Below are 19,581 nucleotides of genomic sequence, written 5' to 3' on the forward strand. Positions count from 1 at the left end.
CATGCATGCACCGTACACACCTGCTATGACACAACATTTAACTGCCGCACCTGTCATGCACCACTTAAAATCTACCAGCCTTCACCGAGCCATCTTTGCTGTTGCCTGAAGTGGAAGGGAGCGAAAACACCGGCAGAGAAGAAGTTATGGGGAGTAATGGAGTGGAGTAAAAGAGGGTTTAAATATATAGAAGGGAGATGAATCTGTCAGGAGTGAAGGGAGACAGGGAGATGTTAATGCAGCATGGAAGAAACTTAAAGCCCCCGAAAGACAACCAGGTCGCTAAAAGACTACAAGAGTGCCACTGTAATTTTAGTTATTGACACCATTTAACTTTGTCAATGGGGAAAAAAAGCACTGACAACAAGAACTACAAAAGCGATGTGCGAGTCAGCCTGTGATTTGTGACGGTCGAGGCAATAATGTTGTGACACTGTAAATAATTTATTATTCATACTGTCAATTACTCCATCACTCCCGCCACATTATCTACGGGCATACACAAACTTTGATATGATTGTGACGCATCTCCAGGGAAGTCACTCACTTCTATTTAAGCTCTTCATGCTGGTGCATGGCTTGGCTTATTAACTGACTAGCTGGTAAAAAAGCATGAAGAAATTCTTGAGTCAGTCCACGTCAGCTAAGCCCAAACCAGCAAAACTGATGATTTTTTTTTTTGTAGAATTTAGAAAGTTATATAAGCTCATACTTTATACTGGGTCATTTCACTCAATTAGGAACTTTCCTAAACAGAGAAGACTACTTGACCACAGCCTGATTTTAAAGCAGGGCTTTTGACTTTATAAACACACATCAGCTCAGTCAGAGATCTCTGGCTTTATGATTTTTTTTTTTAATCAAGGCTTTTTTATTGCATTGCTTTATTATAAAGTGATCCATCACTTATGTCTATTAATTTTAAGAGACAGTCCAAATTAAATTTTAAACGGTCAAAATCAAATTTACTTAGAAGTGTCAGGGCTCTGGCACTGTCACTGAATTGCTGTTTAGTATTTAAGTTAAGCAACTAATGATTTTGGAAAATTAATAAAATAATAAAGTCCATTAATCGCCACAGCCAATTTATACACACGAATACTTTTAAACCATTAAGAAAAACTGCTCAGTAATGTGATTGATTTGGCTTCTATACCATGTAATATTCTTACAACTTTTAAATATAGTAGTTTTTCTGCCTCTTTCGTCTTCGGCTGGACTGGGCAAAACTGGGGTTACTCCATGAAGATCAATTGTTGGCTACTGCCACTCTTAAGCTTAGTTATAAACTTAAGAATTTTATTTGAGTATTTGGTTTGGTCTGATATAACTGGGCCAAATAATAAGCTGGGGGTCAAAAAAAGATCAACATAGCAAGTCAAGCTGCAGGTAATACTGAAAGCTATTTACTTGCTTTGCTCTTGAAAAGTCAAAAGTTTGGACACACCTCATATTTTTTCTTTATTTTCATGACTATTTACATTGTAAATTCTCACTGAAGGCATCAAAACTATGAATGAGCACATATGTAATTATGTAGTAAATAAAAAAAAGTGTGAAATGACTCAAAAAATGTTTTAGAGTTTAGATTCTTCAAAAAAGCCACCCTTTGCTTTGATTACTGCTTTGCACACTCTTGGCATTCTCTTGCTGAGCTTCATGAGGTAGTCGTCTGAAATGGTTTCCCAACAGTCTTGAAGGAGTTCCCAGAGATGCTGAGCACTTGTTGACCATTTTGCCGTCACTCTGTGGTCCATCTCATCCCAAACCATCTCGACTGGGTTTAGTTCAGGTGACTAGCGCAGCACTCCATCACTCTCCTTCTTGGTCAAACAGCCCTTACGTAGCCTGGAGGTGTGTTTGGGGTCATTGTGCTGTTGAAAAATTAACGATGGTCCATCTAAACGCAAACCAGATGGGATGGCATGTTGCTACAGGATGCTGGTTCAGTGTGCCTTGAATTTTGAATAAATCCCCAACAGTGTCACCAGCAAAGCACCCCCACACCATCACACCTCCTCCTCCATGGTTCACAGTGGGAACCATGCATGTAGAGAGCATCCATTTACCTTTTCTGCATTGCACAAAGACACAGCAGGTGGAACCAAAGATCTCAAATTGGACTCATCAGACCAAAACACAGATTTCCACTAAGTTCATTCCTTGTGTTTCTTGGCCCACACAAATCTCTTCTGCTTGTTGCTTTTCCTTAGTTGTGGTTTCTTAGCAGTTGTTTGACCATAAAGGCCTGATTCACACAGTCTCCTCTGAACAGCTCATGTAGAGATGTGTCTGCTACTGGAACTCTGTGTAGCATTTATCTGGGCTCTAATTTGAGGTGCTGTTAACTTGTGATTTCTGAGGCTGGTGACTCAGATGAATTTATCTTCAGCAGCAGAGGTGACTCTTGGTCTTCCTTTCCTGGGGCGGTCCCCTCATGTCAGCCAGTTTCGTCACATTCAAAGTTTTAGCAATTTTCTGGACTGACTGACCTTCAGCTCTTAAAGTAATGATGGACTGTCGTTTCTCTTTACTTAGCTGATTGGTTCTTGCCATAATAGGAATTCTAATAGTTGTCAAATAGGACTGTCAGCTGTGACTCCTGCACAACACAACTGATGGTCCCAACCACACTAAAAAGGCAAGAAATTCCCCAAATGAACCCTGACAGGTCACACCTGTGAAGTGAAAACTATTTCAGGTGACTACATCACGCAGCGGTGTCAACAAAGCAAAAGTTGGCTACTTTGAGGAATCTGAAATATAAGACATATTTAGAGCTATTTATAATTTTTTACATGTATCTTGCTTCATATTTTTGATGTCTTCAGTATGTATCTACAGTGTAACAAATGTGAAAAAAATAAATAAATAATGAGAAGAAGTGTCCAAACTTATGACTGGTAGTGTTTATATATATGTATTTACATATATGTGCATGTATATATGCGTATATGCTGAGGAACTAATGAGCAAATGGGCAGCCGCTGTGCAGGCAGGTGTCTGATCCAGGGAGCAGCGAGGCGATCAATAGAGGGGGGAAAAAATCTTGGAGGGCATTTGATGGTCAGAAGAAGCTTTGTGCTGGATACCGAGCTACACAAAAGTGCACGGCAAGACTTTATGGTGCAACGGGAACTTGTCACACTCCCATATAACTATATGTGGACAAGTAACAGATGTGAATTTGCAGAAGGAAGCACAGTGTGTCAGTGCAGGAAAAAAAAAAACAACAAAAAAATACTGTTATTACAGACAGAGTACTGTCTTAGAGTACTGAGTTCTTTGCATCATGTTGCCAGTCAATTGCAGTATGATTTAATGATAAACTAAATTATTGGTCAAGTCTCGGGTGAGATGTTTACTGTTCCATTCAGTAATCAGGTTTATCCCTTACAGCTATGAAATACTGAGCTGCAGAGGTGGCAGTGTTTTTGAAGTGTATGTGTGAACATGGCCTGACAGCCGACTCCTCGGCATAATGACCAGCATCTTGGTGTGTGTGTGTGTGTGTGTGAGGAAGAAAGACACAGAGAGAGAATAGTTATCCTGGCTCCAAGGCTCTGAGGTTGTCATCTCTCATCAGCCTGATTAGGACTCAAACTATTACGGTGCCTTTTCTCTCCTCCTCGCTCATTCCTCCCCTCGCCTCCCCTCCCCAATTTTCTTGCACCAGGAACAGCAGCTTGTTGCTGTCGTTCCATTCTTTCTATAGCTTCACCTATCTCCCTGCACCTCCTCAGTTCTTCGCTTCCAAACCAACAGGAGACCTGCTGTTGGCATAAAAATACCATCCAGTAACTTAAATGATCATCAATTCTTCAGGTTAAACCTTTGAGTGTTTCACGAAAAACTGTTGCACAGCATAACCCTTTACCCTTCTCTCCAGTTTCTGCAAGCTGTTCCTGTTTTTTCACTCTGGATGGATTTGATAATGATGTTTATGCAAGCTTTCTTCAGTTCTAAGACTTTTGGTAAAATTCAAATTGCTCCTTTCTCCTTGGTAATTTTGAAATGTGCAGAGCAGCTGCCACTGTCAAAGCCCACAGTCTGCTCGTTCATCTAGCCAAACTGCGACACTGGTAGTAAAGGCACCAAAGGCAACCGATGAGGAAAAAAAGCACAGTTTAAGCATTGTGCTGATCATTTAAATGTATGTGAGTGCATATAATATTGTGTATTACTATGTATATAAACACCAATCAGAGAGAGGGAGGAAGGCTTATAGCTGCTGTAATTTCTTTCAAGAGAAATGATTAAATTTGACCAAAATAATGACACTGTAAGGCATAAAAGAGCACTGTTAGTTCAGTGATTTCAGTGTTTCAGTGTCAAAGTGTAACCATAAGAAGAAGAATCTCTGCACAGTGCATTAGAAGCAAATCAGAAACAGAAAATATAACATGCAAATTTAATATAGTGTGTGTCATTCAAACAGTCAAAGTTCTCATTATTCTGAAAGCTGGAAGTAGATATTCATCTACACTGCTGTCATGCTAGCCAAATCATGGGTTATGAGAAAAAGAGATTTTGCACTTATTTATTCCAAGAATATGTCATTGAACTTTTTTTCATCTTTAAGCAAAGGCCAGAACTGACAATTATACTGTATTAACCAAGACCACAGGGGTTGATTAATACAGGCAAATCTTCCTAGAAGGCCTCAGTTACAGAGACACTCATACTTTGACTAACTTGTGGACAAAGGAAATATATAAAGGCTAAGCCTGCTTTGCAAAAGCAATGCTTGACTTTTAATGAAAAATGAACAACCTTGAAAAATGAATAAAAAGGTAGAATTAAAGCAGTTATTTGTTATGTTTTGCACAAAAAAGAAGAACTTTAAAATTATGAACTGAATTCACAAAATAAAAAAAAATAAAGTCAAACCCATTCCAGCAAATTTTAATTCCAAGTAAGGGAGGAAGTAATCTCCAAAACTTCTTTATTTCTCCCTTACCTTTCATAACTCAGAGACATCTTTTGTTATATTCTTTTTGCCAGTGCTCATGTCTTTTAAATTTCCATACAGAAATACAATTTTCTGGATATCTGTGATAAGGAAACTACATTACTTTCTCTTTCAATGCATCTCATGACAAAAATAAATAAATAAAAGTGCGAATTTAAAGTTCTAATTTCTTTATTCATGGGGTTTTTTGACAGTCGGGAGGCAGATACAAGACACAAACGACTTTGGTGTATTCTCATAAAAAGTTTGTGGAATTGAGACAGAATTGTGTGAATGAGAGAGAAACAAGAGGAAAGGTGCACACGTAAGGTGTAGAGATACTGAAAATAGATTAGTTTAAATACTGTAGCTGGGGTATTTAAACTCATCATGGACAATGCCCTTCTCTGTTGTTTTGGATGGACGGACAGTACACAACGTAGGTGAAGAGAATGCAGGCAGGGTGGAATGGGTGGAGATGAGTGTCAGGGGTGATTTGTGACAGAAGGATAGCAGCAAGAGTGAAAGGGAAGATTTACAAGATGGTAGTGAGACCTGCTATGATGTATGGCTTAGAGACAGCGGCACTAAAAAAAGACAGGAGGCCAGGGTGGAGGTGGCAGAGCTAAAGATGTTACGGTTTTCAATTGGAGCTACCAAGATGCACGGGATTAGACATGAGTGTATCAGAGGGACGGCTCAGGGTGAGCAGTTTGAGGACAAAGTTAGAGAGACAAGACTGATGTGGTTTGGACATGTGGAGAGGAGGGGTAGTGGATATACTGGACAAAGCATGGTGAGTACAGAGTTACTAGAACGGCAAAGAGGACGATCACAGATGTAGTGTCCTCCTTCAGCAACAAGCAGCATGTCCCCCTTCACTACATCACTGCATGATGTAGTGAAGGGGGACATTTGGTGTGACAAAGGAGGGTGAGATGAAATGATGCTCTGTGGCGGGAGCAGCCTAAAGAAGATGAATAAGACTGTATTCTTTAGAGGACAGCTCTATATGAAGGACCTTTTTCATTCTGACCTGTCATAGCAGTAAATACATGGCAGTCATTTGCCCAAGGTAATCTGTTATGAAATTGATTTCTTAATGATTTTCCTTAATGATGATCATGTGGGTGCTTGCAGTCAAATAGGTTTCCTAAATAAGAGCCTTAATTTGACTTCTGCACTGCTCCCAACTCGTGTAAAGAGAGAACGCAGTCTGAAATTCATTAATAGTGAATATAAAGTTTACAGAAAGATGAGGCCAAGCAACCACAGCTTATCGGACTGACTCCAATTTTTATTGCTGTGATTGCATAAGATCAGAAAAACTGAAATCAGCGAAGCGTCTGGAGTAAGCAAGAGCTCTGTATTGGGAGAAAATCGACAAGTGAGAAACAATCTTGGTGTTTGAAGCAACTTGGGGTTTTTTTTGTGTGTGTGTTTTTTTCCTATGTCTCTTTGGGTTTTAAGAACACTAAACCCAACACTAAACACTTGCCCCGTAACAAGTCTTGAGGGGTCACAAAACCCCTCAAGATTTGCAGAATCTGCCCCGTAACACTTGTTCATACAGAAGAGAGTAATAGCTGGATCTATCAAAGACATAAACTTTGACTGTCAAGAACACTTTGAAGGCCACACATAGTATCATTTTGTGACATATTTTAGGATAGCAGTTTCATCTGCCATACAATTTTGCCATATTCGAAGGAAAAAAAACAGCTATTTGTATTTCAAAAATACAAAACCAAGACATTCCCTGTATACAATGATGCTCATTAGTCATTTGTATAGACAGTATAGTAAAATCCTCTTGTTATGCAAATTGTAACTCCCAGGAAAAACAGTTTGTTTCTGCCTAGCCCCTTCCCCCCCTTTCTCTTTCACTCCCCATCCACCAGACCCCCCCCCATCTCCATCTTAAACCCTGTCCTTGTCCACATACACTTACTCCTTCTGAAAACCACAAGCTGTAAAGTTGATTTACTCCTGTTTTTCCTCCCAGCCAAGACTGTTTCCTCTGGCTGGAAAGAGAGAGAGAGAGTGTGTGTGTCTGTGTGTGTGTGTGTGTGTGTCTGAGAGAGAGAGAGAGAGAGGTGAAAAGAGCAATCTTGAGGCAGAGAAGTAGTTCCTTCAACCTGTCTGGAGCAGAGTCAGCACATGTGTGTGCATGTGACAACTATCTCAGTGTAAAATAGAGAGATGAAGAAGACGGTGTCCGGTCCACGGCTGTGGTACTGGATTTATGTACGTGTGTGTCGGTGAATGGGGGGCATTAAGGCATGAACGCACTGCTAGCTTGTCACCATCAATGGTGTGTGCAGGTGTGTGTATATGTGTTGTAAGGGATGAATGCACTGCTGACTTGTCATAGCTGAAGATTTTGCCTAAAGCAACTTTTTCCCCCCTTGTTTGCAAAGTTGTACTGTGAGTTTCTCCAGACAATAGCATCAGCTAAATGCCACAGATACAAATGCAAAAGTACATACAGCTGTGTAAGCATAAATATGGGCTACAGTGTTGCAGAATCTGCCCTGAAACACTTGTACAAAAGAGAGTAATAGCCAGATCTATAAAAGACAAACTTTGACTGTCAAGAACTCTTTGATGGCCACACATGACATATTTTAGGATAGCAGTTTCATCCGCCATACAATTTTGCCATAATCGAAGGAAAAAAAATACCTACTTGTATTTCAAAAATACAAAACCAAGACATTCCCTGTATACAATGATGCTAATTAGTCATTTGTATAGACACAGTAAAATCCTTTTTTTATGCAAATTGTAACTCCCAGCAGACATTGCTTGACAAGGTCTTATCATTAAAATATCAGGGTTCCTTTTCAAATGGCTCTAATTGCTTATGAAAAACTTACAATGGGTTCTGCAGGAGTTAACATACAGAATGAAATCGCATGTTTTTTTTTTAGAGCGTACGGAAAAATTCAGCCCCTATTCTAATTACATAGTCTGTAGTTTGCGGCAAAACGAGCTACATTTTAAATGCCAAAGTGAGTAAATACATTTTTCATCTGTTTATCTTTACTGCTGGCTTGAATTGGCATTAGACCTTGATTTGAAAGCTCGAAGAGAGGAAAGTGAAGATATCCATGGTGACGCAGTCTATCAATATACCCTGTGGTTAATAATTGCAGTTTCCCCTAAGTTTCTAAACCATCTGCAATCTGCCAACAGAGTTTCATTTTACTGGAAATTAGGGAACTAAAAGGTTGTAACTAAAGTAACTCTGTATGATATTACCTAAATCAAGAAATGGTAATTCAGAAAAATCCCAGGAGATTAGCAGTTTCTGAAATAGTAAGACTAGCCCGACTGGCATCTACAATGCTCTGTCTTCCCCATTCTGCTGCTGTTCAAACTTGACCAGGTTGTCTTGACAATGTCTAGATGCCTAAATGCATTGAGTTACTGCCATATGATTGGCTGATGTTGTGTTATGAGTAGCTGAACCAGTGTACTTAATAAAGTGGCGGCGAGTGTATACATGTTATCATTGTCCACTGAAGACAGTAAGTGATCCACAAATGGACATTGCTACAAAAATTTAAAGCTAAAAATTCCCTCTGCACAGTACACACAAATACAACAAAGTACAGAACAAACACAAACTTACCGGCTCGGTCAGTTCAAGCACATTAGCCTTATACGTGATGGGACTACAATCACGGGTGTTTCCCACAAGCGTACATGGTAGAAACATTGGACCCAAATCATCACCGTCCAGTACATCCACAGTTAGTGTGGTGGTGGCTGTTCGACGGTCACTTGGATTAGGGGCTCGATCCTAGACAGACAGACAGATTTTTTTGGTGATAATGCATAATTATGTGGCTACATTTATCTTTGTGTCTTGAATGAAAAGCGATCAGGATATGATCAGGAAAAACATGTAATAATACAGAAAGGCTGGTTTTTATCTGATATATTCTATATCTAATGCACAGCATTCATGTTCATGTAGGCTGGTGATACAATATATTTGATATGTTTAGCAAGTGTATACACCATACTGTAATCTACAGGGTGGGCCATTTATATGGATACACCGTAATAACATGGGAGTGGTTGGTGATATTAAAGTCCTGTTTGTGGCACATTAGTATATGTGAGGGGGCAAACTCCTCCAGATGGGTGGTGACCATGGTGGCCATTTAGAAGTCGGCCATCTTGGATACAACTTTTGTTTTTCCAATAGGAAGAGGGCCATGTGACACATCAAACTTATTGGTAATGTCACAAGAAAAACAATGGTGTGCTTGGTTTCAAGGTAACTTTATTCTTTCATGAGTTATTTTCTCTTTGTTCACAGCCATTGACATGTCGAAGAGGTTAACACGTGAGGAGTGGATCGAAATTGTGTTGATATCTGGTGAACGCAGTAACCGGGTCATTGCAGCAGATTTCAATGCAAGACACCTTACCAGACCACCCATCTCCCATGCTACAGTTAGCAAACTGCTTGCTAAGTTTCGTGAAACTGGTTCAGTGTTGGATTTGCCAAGGTTCAAGGTTCTTTATTTGCATAGTTATACAAGTATAACACACAGTGAAATGTAACCTGACATGCTCCTCGACATGTGCAAAAATGTGGGGGGGGAAGAACATTATATATATAGTATATACATTAGGTGAATGTGCAGTAGTAGCAGCAAGCAGGTGAATTCTGTACTATGTACAATGTGGACGCAAGAAAACTGTCACTAATGAAGAAACATCAGTGGCTGTCCTAGCTTCATTCAGCAAGAGCCCACAGCGTAGCGCTCGCCGCATGTCACTGGAGAGTGGCATTAGTCGAATATCCCTTCGACGGATATTAGCTACTCACAAATGGCACCCTTACAAACTCCAGCTACTGCAGCATCTCAACGAGGATGACCCAGATCGACGCACAGAATTTGCAGAATGGGCAAAACAAAAATTGGAACAGGACCCTCAGTTCACGCAGAAGATGTTGTTCAGTGATGAGGCAAACTTTTATGCTGGTGAAGTTAACAAACAAAACCACCGCTATTGGTCTGACACTAACCCACATTGGACGGATCACTCCAAGACTGTTGGCACAACAAAAGTGATGGTTTGGTGTGGTATATGGGGTACAACGATAGTGGGTCCATTCTTCATCAATGGAAACCTCAAGGCCACTGGATATTTGAAATTGCTGCATGATGATGTGTTTCCCTCTTTATGCACCGAAGCTGGCACGTTCCCTGAGTTTTGCCAGCAAGATGGTGCACCACCACATTATGGGTGCCAGGTCCGAGCATTCCTAGATGAACAGTTTCCTGGAAAGTGGATTGGTCGTCGTGGGCCAGTTGAATGGCCTCCAAGGTCTCCCGATCTGACCCCCTTAGACTTTTATCTTTGGGGTCATCTGAAGGCAATTGTCTATGGTGTGAAGATATGAGATGTGCAGCACCTGAAACTACGGATACTGGATGCCTGTGCTGGAAGAGGGTTGCATTGGCAATCCAACGCAATGGGCAGAACATTGAACACATTTTATAAGTGGTCAGAAACTTGATGGCCGACTTCTAAATGGCCACCATGGTCACCACCCATCTTGAGGAGTTTGCCCCCTCACATATACTGATGTGCCACAAACAGGACTTTAATATCACCAACCATTCCCATTTTATTACGGTGTATCCATATAAATGGCCCACCCTGTATTTCATGAATCTCTTTGGTGACCAAACTTTCACAAAAATACACATTCAGCAACATAATACATAAATTCCAGTAAAGTAGAATAACAAATATGGAAGTATAGCATGCACTGCTCCCACTCCCATCTTCTCCTGTATGATTCACCAAAAATATTCAAAACTATACACAGGAAATGATGTTCAACATCTGTCAGGTGTTTCAGCCTTGCAAGGCATTAACATTTTTATTAGACAAAAAAGAAGCCTGTTTTCTCATTTCTTAAATGCAAATATATGCTAAGGATAAATTAAGTTCCAACATTTGGTCTCACCCATGTGAAATTAAGGAGAGAAAATAATAACACTTAATAATAATAATAACTTAGATTTGTATAACGCCTTTCAAGATACCCGAGTAGTAGTAGTAGAAAAAATCATATCAATAAAATCCCGAAAACCAAACTTTTTATTCATATTTTGATAGCATGAATAAAATTGTTTATTGGTCCACTGGCTGGACTAAGTTGTAGCACTGCTAACCCACCTTTTCCTTTTTTTGTAAGGTTGCATAAAAATGAAACAGCATTGCTGCATTTCATGACATTCTTTCTGGTTATTATGGGATTACAGTTAATTACAGTGAAAATGTTTTGAAGATTTTGCTTTGATTATTCTCTAATTAAATGGCATTGATACATCAGAATTTGGTATTCTGTACAAAGTCAAAAACTCCCACATGTGTTGGAATTACAGGTTGATTTTGTTTTGTTTATGTCTCTCTGAGGAATCACATAAATTTAGATTTTGTTTGGTAAAAGTTAATTAAATAATGTAGTTTAAAACTCTAGAACTCGGAAATATTCTGCAGGTAATATAATTATCATATAGGTATTAATTTAAAAATGGAAGGATATATGTAAGAGGTGTTTAAATAAATACATTCTTTTCAATTGACCAATTCACATGGTGGTTGATGACATTGAACTCAAAGATGAAAACTGAATCTTAGAATTACTTTTCAGTGAGAATGTTACTATTGTGGAAAGGTTTGAAGCATTTGAAACAAGAAACACTAGAATGTATGACCTTGGTACACACAAATTGAAAAATAGATGTGTTCACATGACTTGTAACTCAAAAGAAGGCCAGTAGACCCTAAGCTGGGTTTCAGTGAAACCCTCATAAAAAAATAAAAATAAGTAAATCACAAAAAACACAGTCTTACTGAGAGACTGATAGTAAGCATTCTCACAAACATTTCCGTCTACTTAGGTCATTTATTATCTTTATTCTCTACAATTTTAATTCTAATATTTACATCTACTTTTCATCTGCAGCCCAGTTGAAAAAAAAAAAAGATAAAACGCAAGAAATAGCCAAATAAGGCTACTAACTAAACTCCTCAACAGTCGGTGCGATCACCACATCTTACTTACAGGAAGAAACCCACGAGATATTATCTGCTATTTAATGTGTGAGTCATCTAGATTTCCATCAGCTTCACATTTTATGTATGCATATGAGGGAGCACTCTCAAAACCTGTTCAGATAAAGCTGCTTTCTGCCATTAAACCCTTCTAAGTAGCACAACTTAAGCACTAGACAATCAAGATATCAGGTATAAACCCTTAATTAAGTTTCCTCAAAGTTCCCATTTTAATATTACTTAATCACATCAAATCATTGCAATACATTATATTCCCAATTACTCGACAGTAAAAGAAAGAAACCGGGGCCTCTGCCAAGAAATGATCTCCTCAAAACTATGCTTACAAAGTTTCTGAAACATCTTTAATGAGCAAGATTGAAGATACCATCTAAAAAGAGAAATCAGATAACACAAATATGAAATAATTAAACTCTGATTATATATAGTTTAAAGACTGAAAAAAATCATTAAAAAAATAGTAGATTTCCATCAAGTTCACAGAGGAGTTTTCCCCTGCTGGCTTCATTACTGTAAGCTATGCTTGACGAGAAGCTGTGACATCACGCAGTGACTCATGATAAGCAATTCTGCCAACACTATCTTGGTGTTTTGAAACTGGACAAGACGAGAGAGAGATGGATCTAAAATTAAAACTGAGAGCACTGCGCAGTCATCGGCTAATGACTTGTGATAGACGAGTCTTGACTATACCCCTGGATAATTGTCTATTGTGATTCTAATAACGAACATACTTTGCAAAACGAACTTCATGTGTTATTTAACGTGAACTGAAACCGAGCCAGGTTTCATTTCACAGTTCAAGGAATTGAGGCCATGAAGTCATCAGGAAAGTGTTTACAGATCAAAAGAGCTGAGGCTCATCTTTCTACAGACTTCTTTACAACCTGAAGTCTTTTTACTACTAGAGGCCATTAAAAAAAAAAAAATGCAGTTTTAAGACAAATCAGTTTTCAGACTCAGAGAATAAGCTAGGAGGACAGTCTATGACGTGGACACAGTTAGCAAGTTTAACATAAAGACTGAAACCACAGACTCTACAGGGAGTGCAGAATTATTAGGCAAGTTGTATTTTTGAGGAATAATTTTATTATTGAACAACAACCATGTTCTCAATGAACCCACAAAACTCATTAATATCAAAGCTGAATGTTTTTGGAAGTAGTTTTTAGTTTGTTTTTAGTTTTAGCTATTTTAGGGGGATATCTGTGTGTGCAGGTGACTATTACTGTGCATAATTATTAGGCAACTTAACAAAAAACAAATATATACCCATTTCAATTATTTATTTTTACCAGTGAAACCAATATAACATCTCCACATTCACAAATATACATTTCTGACATTCAAAAACATAACAAAAACAAATCAGCGACCAATATAGCCACCTTTCTTTGCAAGGACACTCAAAAGCCTGCCATCCATGGATTCTGTCAGTGTTTTGATCTGTTCACCATCAACATTGCGTGCAGCAGCAACCACAGCCTCCCAGACACTGTTCAGAGAGGTGTACTGTTTTCCCTCCTTGTAAATCTCACATTTGATGATGGACCACAGGTTCTCAATGGGGTTCAGATCAGGTGAACAAGGAGGCCATGTCATTAGTTTTTCTTCTTTTATACCCTTTCTTGCCAGCCACGCTGTGGAGTACTTGGACGCGTGTGATGGAGCATTGTCCTGCATGAAAATCATGTTTTTCTTGAAGGATGCAGACTTCTTCCTGTACCACTGCTTGAAGAAGGTGTCTTCCAGAAACTGGCAGTAGGACTGGGAGTTGAGCTTGACTCCATCCTCAACCCGAAAAGGCCCCACAAGCTCATCTTTGATGATACCAGCCCAAACCAGTACTCCACCTCCACCTTGCTGGCGTCTGAGTCGGACTGGAGCTCTCTGCCCTTTACCAATCCAGCCACGGGCCCATCCATCTGGCCCATCAAGACTCACTCTCATTTCATCAGTCCATAAAACCTTAGAAAAACCAGTCTTGAGATATTTCTTGGCCCAGTCTTGACGTTTCAGCTTGTGTGTCTTGTTCAGTGGTGGTCGTCTTTCAGCCTTTCTTACCTTGGCCATGTCTCTGAGTATTGCACACCTTGTGCTTTTGGGCACTCCAGTGATGTTGCAGCTCTGAAATATGACCAAACTGGTGGCAAGTGGCATCTTGGCAGCTGCACGCTTGACTTTTGTCAGTTCATGGGCAGTTATTTTGCGCCTTGGTTTTTCCACACGCTTCTTGCGACCCTGTTGACTATTTTGAATGAAACGCTTGATTGTTCAATGATCACGCTTCAGAAGCTTTGCAATTTTGAGACTGCTGCATCCCTCTGCAAGATATCTCACTATTTTTGACTTTTCTGAGCCTGTCAAGTCCTTCTTTTGACCCATTTTGCCAAAGGAAAGGAAGTTGCCTAATAATTATGCACACCTGATATAGGGTGTTGATGTCATTAGACCACACCCCTTCTCATTACAGAGATGCACATCACCTAATATGCTTAATTGGTAGTAGGCTTTCGAGCCTATACAGCTTGGAGTAAGACAACATGCATGAAGAGGATGATGTGGACCAAATACTCATTTGCCTAATAATTCTGCACTCCCTGTAAAACAGCGGTCCCTAATCCGCGGGCCATGGACCGGTACCAGTCCGTGAGTCGTTTTGTACCGGACCACAGGTTTTCACACAAGGTGTATATACTTTATCTGCAATATATGTACAGCTTAAATGGTCAGCCATGTTCCCAGGGATTTTTTTTCTTTTCTATTTTGTGGTTGTATGGGTTCAGTTAAGCTTAAACTTTTGTTAGGAATTTCTATACAGTAATTTCAAAGCTACTCAAAACACTCTTAATACTGTATTCAGACAAACAGTAGATATGTCACCCTGTTAAGCAGACAGAAACACATTAATCTTAGTGTACTGCTGACTGTCCATAGTGCTTTCAGGGCCTTGAGACATGAATATTTTGCAGAATACTTTCTTGAGAACTGCTTTTGAAAGCAAGGTTTTCTTGACACAATAAAAAAAACTTTTTTGGTACCATCAGCAATACAAACAATTTTCAATCATGCTTCAGCTTAGCATCCTTCAAACTTCAACTACAACTTTCCATAACTGTGCTTTACTTATTGAGTGAAAATCACTATAAGCCACCTTTATAAATAAAACATACACAGAGCTCAGAAATAAAAGGAAAACAATTAGGCTAACAGAGACATTAGTGATAATTAGGGGTGCTGTAAGAGATCCCTTAAGGCTCACACAACAATACAGAAATAGTGAGAAAAGCTGCATAACATTAATGTTGCCATGATAATACAAATTTACATAAAACAACACTCCAGGCAGCAGTCTACACTCCTACCCATGAGAGATGGCTGATTTTCTTCAGCCATTCTTTATGACAGGTCCACATGAAAGGTGTTCCCTTCAAGAGCTTTAACTTAATATATGATTTAAAAAAATCAACCTAACACAGTGTGACATAATAATACACAAATAGAAATGTTGAAAGAAAACTTACATTAGCTTGTATGATGACTAGGTATCTTGTTATATCCTCATAGTTGAGTCTTTCTCTGAGAACTACAGAGCCAAACAGTGTCAGCGGGATGTCAAAGGTTCTGTTAGCTGTCTGAAAGACAAACAGATACATTACACACATCAAGAGTGAGTCGCAGCCAGGGTCGGCCATTCACTCTTTCTCTTTCAATACAGTTTTGACAAGGCATGCGTTACACTTGTTTGGTTTAAGCAATAAACCTGACTGTGCAATTTCAGTATAAATATATTTTAGATTTCTTGACATGATATAAAACTTAAAAAAAAAATAATTCATGTAATCTATATTTATAATAATTCATTAAAATTATTATGATGAGAGAAAAAAAATAAAGACTAGTATGTTTATAAAATAGGTGACATTCAAGGAAAAATAAACCAGAAGAAGACACAGTACTGACAACAATTTGCTAAAACAAAAAACAGAAATAAAGAATTTATTCAAAGGAGCTGAGATTCAGCATCAACTTTTCTCAACTGCACAGATAACATCTCAGTGTTTCTACTAAAGCTTAATGTGAACAAGTGTTATTAATTAAATAAATGCGTGAGGACAAACACGAGATAACAATATTATGGAGAGACAAGTTCAAATCAGAATTAATTAAGTTTTATAGTGAGGCAGGATGCGTTCAGAAGTCATCCAATCAGAAGAATCTTCTTGTGCACTAAGTGCACTACAATTTGATCTGTCTACAACAAACAGGGTAGGAGTAGGGCTGGGCGATTTGAGGAAAATCTGATATTGTGATATTTTTGGGGGGGCTATATCATAATACACAATATATCACCATACGTTTAAAGAATCTCCAACAGCAAATGTTTTTATCAACCATATAATGCCGAACATTGTACTGGTATACTCATCCAAATTAACTATTCATTATTTTTTCCATTTTGAAAACAACAACAAAAACATCTGAATGAATTGAAATGTTTTATTTAAACCATTTTAACCATCAGTTGACACAGAGGTTACTGTCACAGTAAGTCTCTTCCTGTGGTCAACACTAGGCCTTCAACAAAAAAAAGATAATAGCAACAAAAAAGTACATGAAGCAAGAATTGACGACACAAAATAAAACAATTCATATTAAAAAGGTGGTCTTTTGTGCTTATAACATATAAAAAGTGTAACTGTTTAAAACAGTCTTAATTTTGCACTTTTCAGCTGGCGGAATATTTCATGCTACTGCTACCTTTTGCGGCAATAGTTTTGCGGCATATTTTGCAAATTACTCAAATTACTGCATCTTGTTCTGCAAGCTCCATGTGAAATCCAGCGAGTCTCGCTTACCCCAAACTCCTCCTGTCGCCATATTTTTCTGGTAGTAGATAAACACGCATGCTCAGCATTGTGTCAGGTGGAAATTTTTTCTGTGACGGCGGAGTTAATGATGCATTCGCATTGCGTAGGATAAAAGAAAAACTCATGGCGACTGCTCAATATTTACATGTCAATTTCTACTCAATGGTTATTGAGCCATTTTAACCATCTTACGTGGACAAACTCATGATTCCGTATATCGCAGGTATGAGCTCCCCGTTTCTCATGAAAACGTAACAAAATGTCAACACACAAGGAGGAGATGAGTTGACATCCTCTACTGACAAATTTAGCAGCTCTCACTGGCACAGACAAACTTTTACACAAAACTTTTTGGTCAATTAAATCAACTTCGAATAAAAGTAGACTAAAAATAAAAGAATTTAGATGTGTAAATTATAACTAAAACTAAATGATGTTTTAGTCAAAAGACTCCTTAAAACAAATTTGGTGTCAAAATTAACACTGATGTGAACATTTAAAGAAATAAGAAACGGTGCTACATCTGACTTCATGAAGAAGATTAATTGTCCAGTCTTTAGCAATAATCACTAATCTTTGAAGAGTAAATGCCTTTAGTCAGTCTGCTACTGAACTCAGGTAGTTCAGTTAAACCCTGAGACAGTGAAAAGTAATTTACTCCAAACAGCCTTTAACATTAATTATGGCTGAGATGAAAGTAAAGCATAAAGATAATCTAATGTTATAGGCTACTGTTTTTGAGCATCAAAAGAAAATTTCTAATATTATTTTTTATTTTTTATTACATTAATGTTGCTATAATGTATATTTTATATGAAGATGTAAATAGGGAATTGTAAGTGCTCCTTTCTGGATGTTGGTTGTCTTTTGCTTAATTTTGCTGATGTGCATTAGGAAACCAATTTGTAACTTGGTTTTAGAAACTGGAGCAGATGGTTAAAAAATATGATTTCTAAGATCAGATTTGGCAAGAAGAAAAAGTAAACAGTGCTCAACTGTGATCTCAATCAAAATTTAAATCAGTACTGCTTTATACTCTATTGTCAAAGAGAAGAAAGAGGAAGAATAAAGAGGCAGAAGCACTAAAACTGCTTATGCAGCTTTGCTGCTTGGTCTCTAGTGAATTTATAACCATGCTACACCATGTTGACAGAGATCAGTGGGCAAGTGGATGACCTACCGGGTCTCTCGGATTGTACTGGATGGTGTACTCTATCTGTCCATTGGGACCGTCATCAATGTCTGTTGCTCCATTGTTTCCTGAGAAACCAGAAAAGATAGTCGTTCCAACTGGAGTCAGCTGAAAACACAACAGAAAAAGAGAGTTTTAATATTTTTCTCTATACACCTGTAGTGCAACAACCAACACTGTGCTGTTTGTTTGTTTATTTATTTCAATTTAGATGAACATAAAGAGAAATATGCTTTGTAGCACATTTAGGTATGAGCTCATTTCCATCTGCAGTCCCTGGATCGGTTAAAACACAGTGAGATCCAGTTCAAGTCTATCAGAGGAGACACATACACAAACTCAAATACCTGTACGTATGGTAGCAAATGGAAAGCCACACAAATCAAAATGTTAATCAATAATTACACACAAAAAGAAAAAGTTATCATAAACTAAAAATCACAAACTGATGCTCACAAGACTCACAGTCAAACTCCTTTGTTTCAAATCCAGAGAGAAACTACATTAACTTGCACCAGTGTTCAAATTGTTTTTAAGCATATTACAAGTTTTCATTGATTTATAGGAAAAACCTGACTGCGCAAACTTATGCTCATTTACTGAGTGCAAGGCTGGACAAATCCCCTTAAACATGGGAGAGCAGCATCATGGAGAATCTTATTTACTAAACATCCATCTGAGTAATATATTACATCATCAAAACTTAATATATTTTATTTAGTAAGTATATGGCATGACATTGATAGGATTTTCTGTCTATAACTTGTTTACAGAAGGATCTAATCAACTTTAAGTCATGTGACCAGAATGGCATACAGTACAGTAATGAAAGTACAATAAAATCTTAGATGTATGAACTATTAATTAGTTCCTAATATGCTTAAAATATGTTTTGGTGGGTTTTCAAGCCTGGGTCAAATCAGGCTTGAAAAATTGCCAAAGAGAAACAGTTTGACAAACATAAAATAGTATTTTTCACCACCAACGGGATTCCCAAATTGTTGAAAACTTGTCATGGTGGTATCTTCACATGGTGTGCAGTGTCCTTAAAAAAAACTGGACTAATGGAGGACAAAAGAAGACGTGACAGGCTTAAAAAAGTCATGCAGATAAGCAGCATCTGAAAGTCATGTCCTTGAGAAATAGGAAAATACAGAAACGGGGGGGAAAAAAAAGACCTGACACAGGACCTGAGAGATGCTCGGACAACAACATTATTGCAGCGGTGTGGATCATCTTGACAGAGAACAGGACAAAAGGCAGCCAACATCCAAAGAAGAGCTCTGAATATCCCTCAAGATGCCTGGAGAACTATTCCTGAAGACTAAGACTAAGAAATGACAAAAAAGCTTCTCTAAGCGAGTTCAGACTTGTTGAAAAATAAAGGTGGTCATACTAAATATTCACCTTAAAGCTCCTTTAAACTCATCGTACTCATATACTGTGTACTT

General features: G+C 38.3%; 1 protein-coding gene across 1 annotated transcript in view; it reads right to left on the minus strand.

The window, feature by feature from the left end:
* LOC146381613 (protocadherin-15-like) overlaps positions 1 to 19,581 on the minus strand; it is a 221,206-nt gene that overhangs the window by 142,685 nt on the left and 58,940 nt on the right. Inside the window, exons 7-9 of the mRNA XM_084937707.1 lie at positions 18,119 to 18,238; positions 15,592 to 15,702; positions 8,589 to 8,759 (exon numbers count right to left, since the gene is read on the minus strand). Coding sequence (XP_084793833.1) covers positions 8,589 to 8,759; positions 15,592 to 15,702; positions 18,119 to 18,238 — 402 coding nt within the window. The remainder of the gene's footprint in view (positions 1 to 8,588; positions 8,760 to 15,591; positions 15,703 to 18,118; positions 18,239 to 19,581) is intronic.

Source organism: Perissodus microlepis, chromosome 8 (genome assembly GCF_051167445.1).
Source record: "Perissodus microlepis isolate ML-2025 ecotype Zambia chromosome 8, ASM5116744v1, whole genome shotgun sequence".
Lineage (NCBI taxonomy): Eukaryota > Metazoa > Chordata > Actinopteri > Cichliformes > Cichlidae > Perissodus > Perissodus microlepis.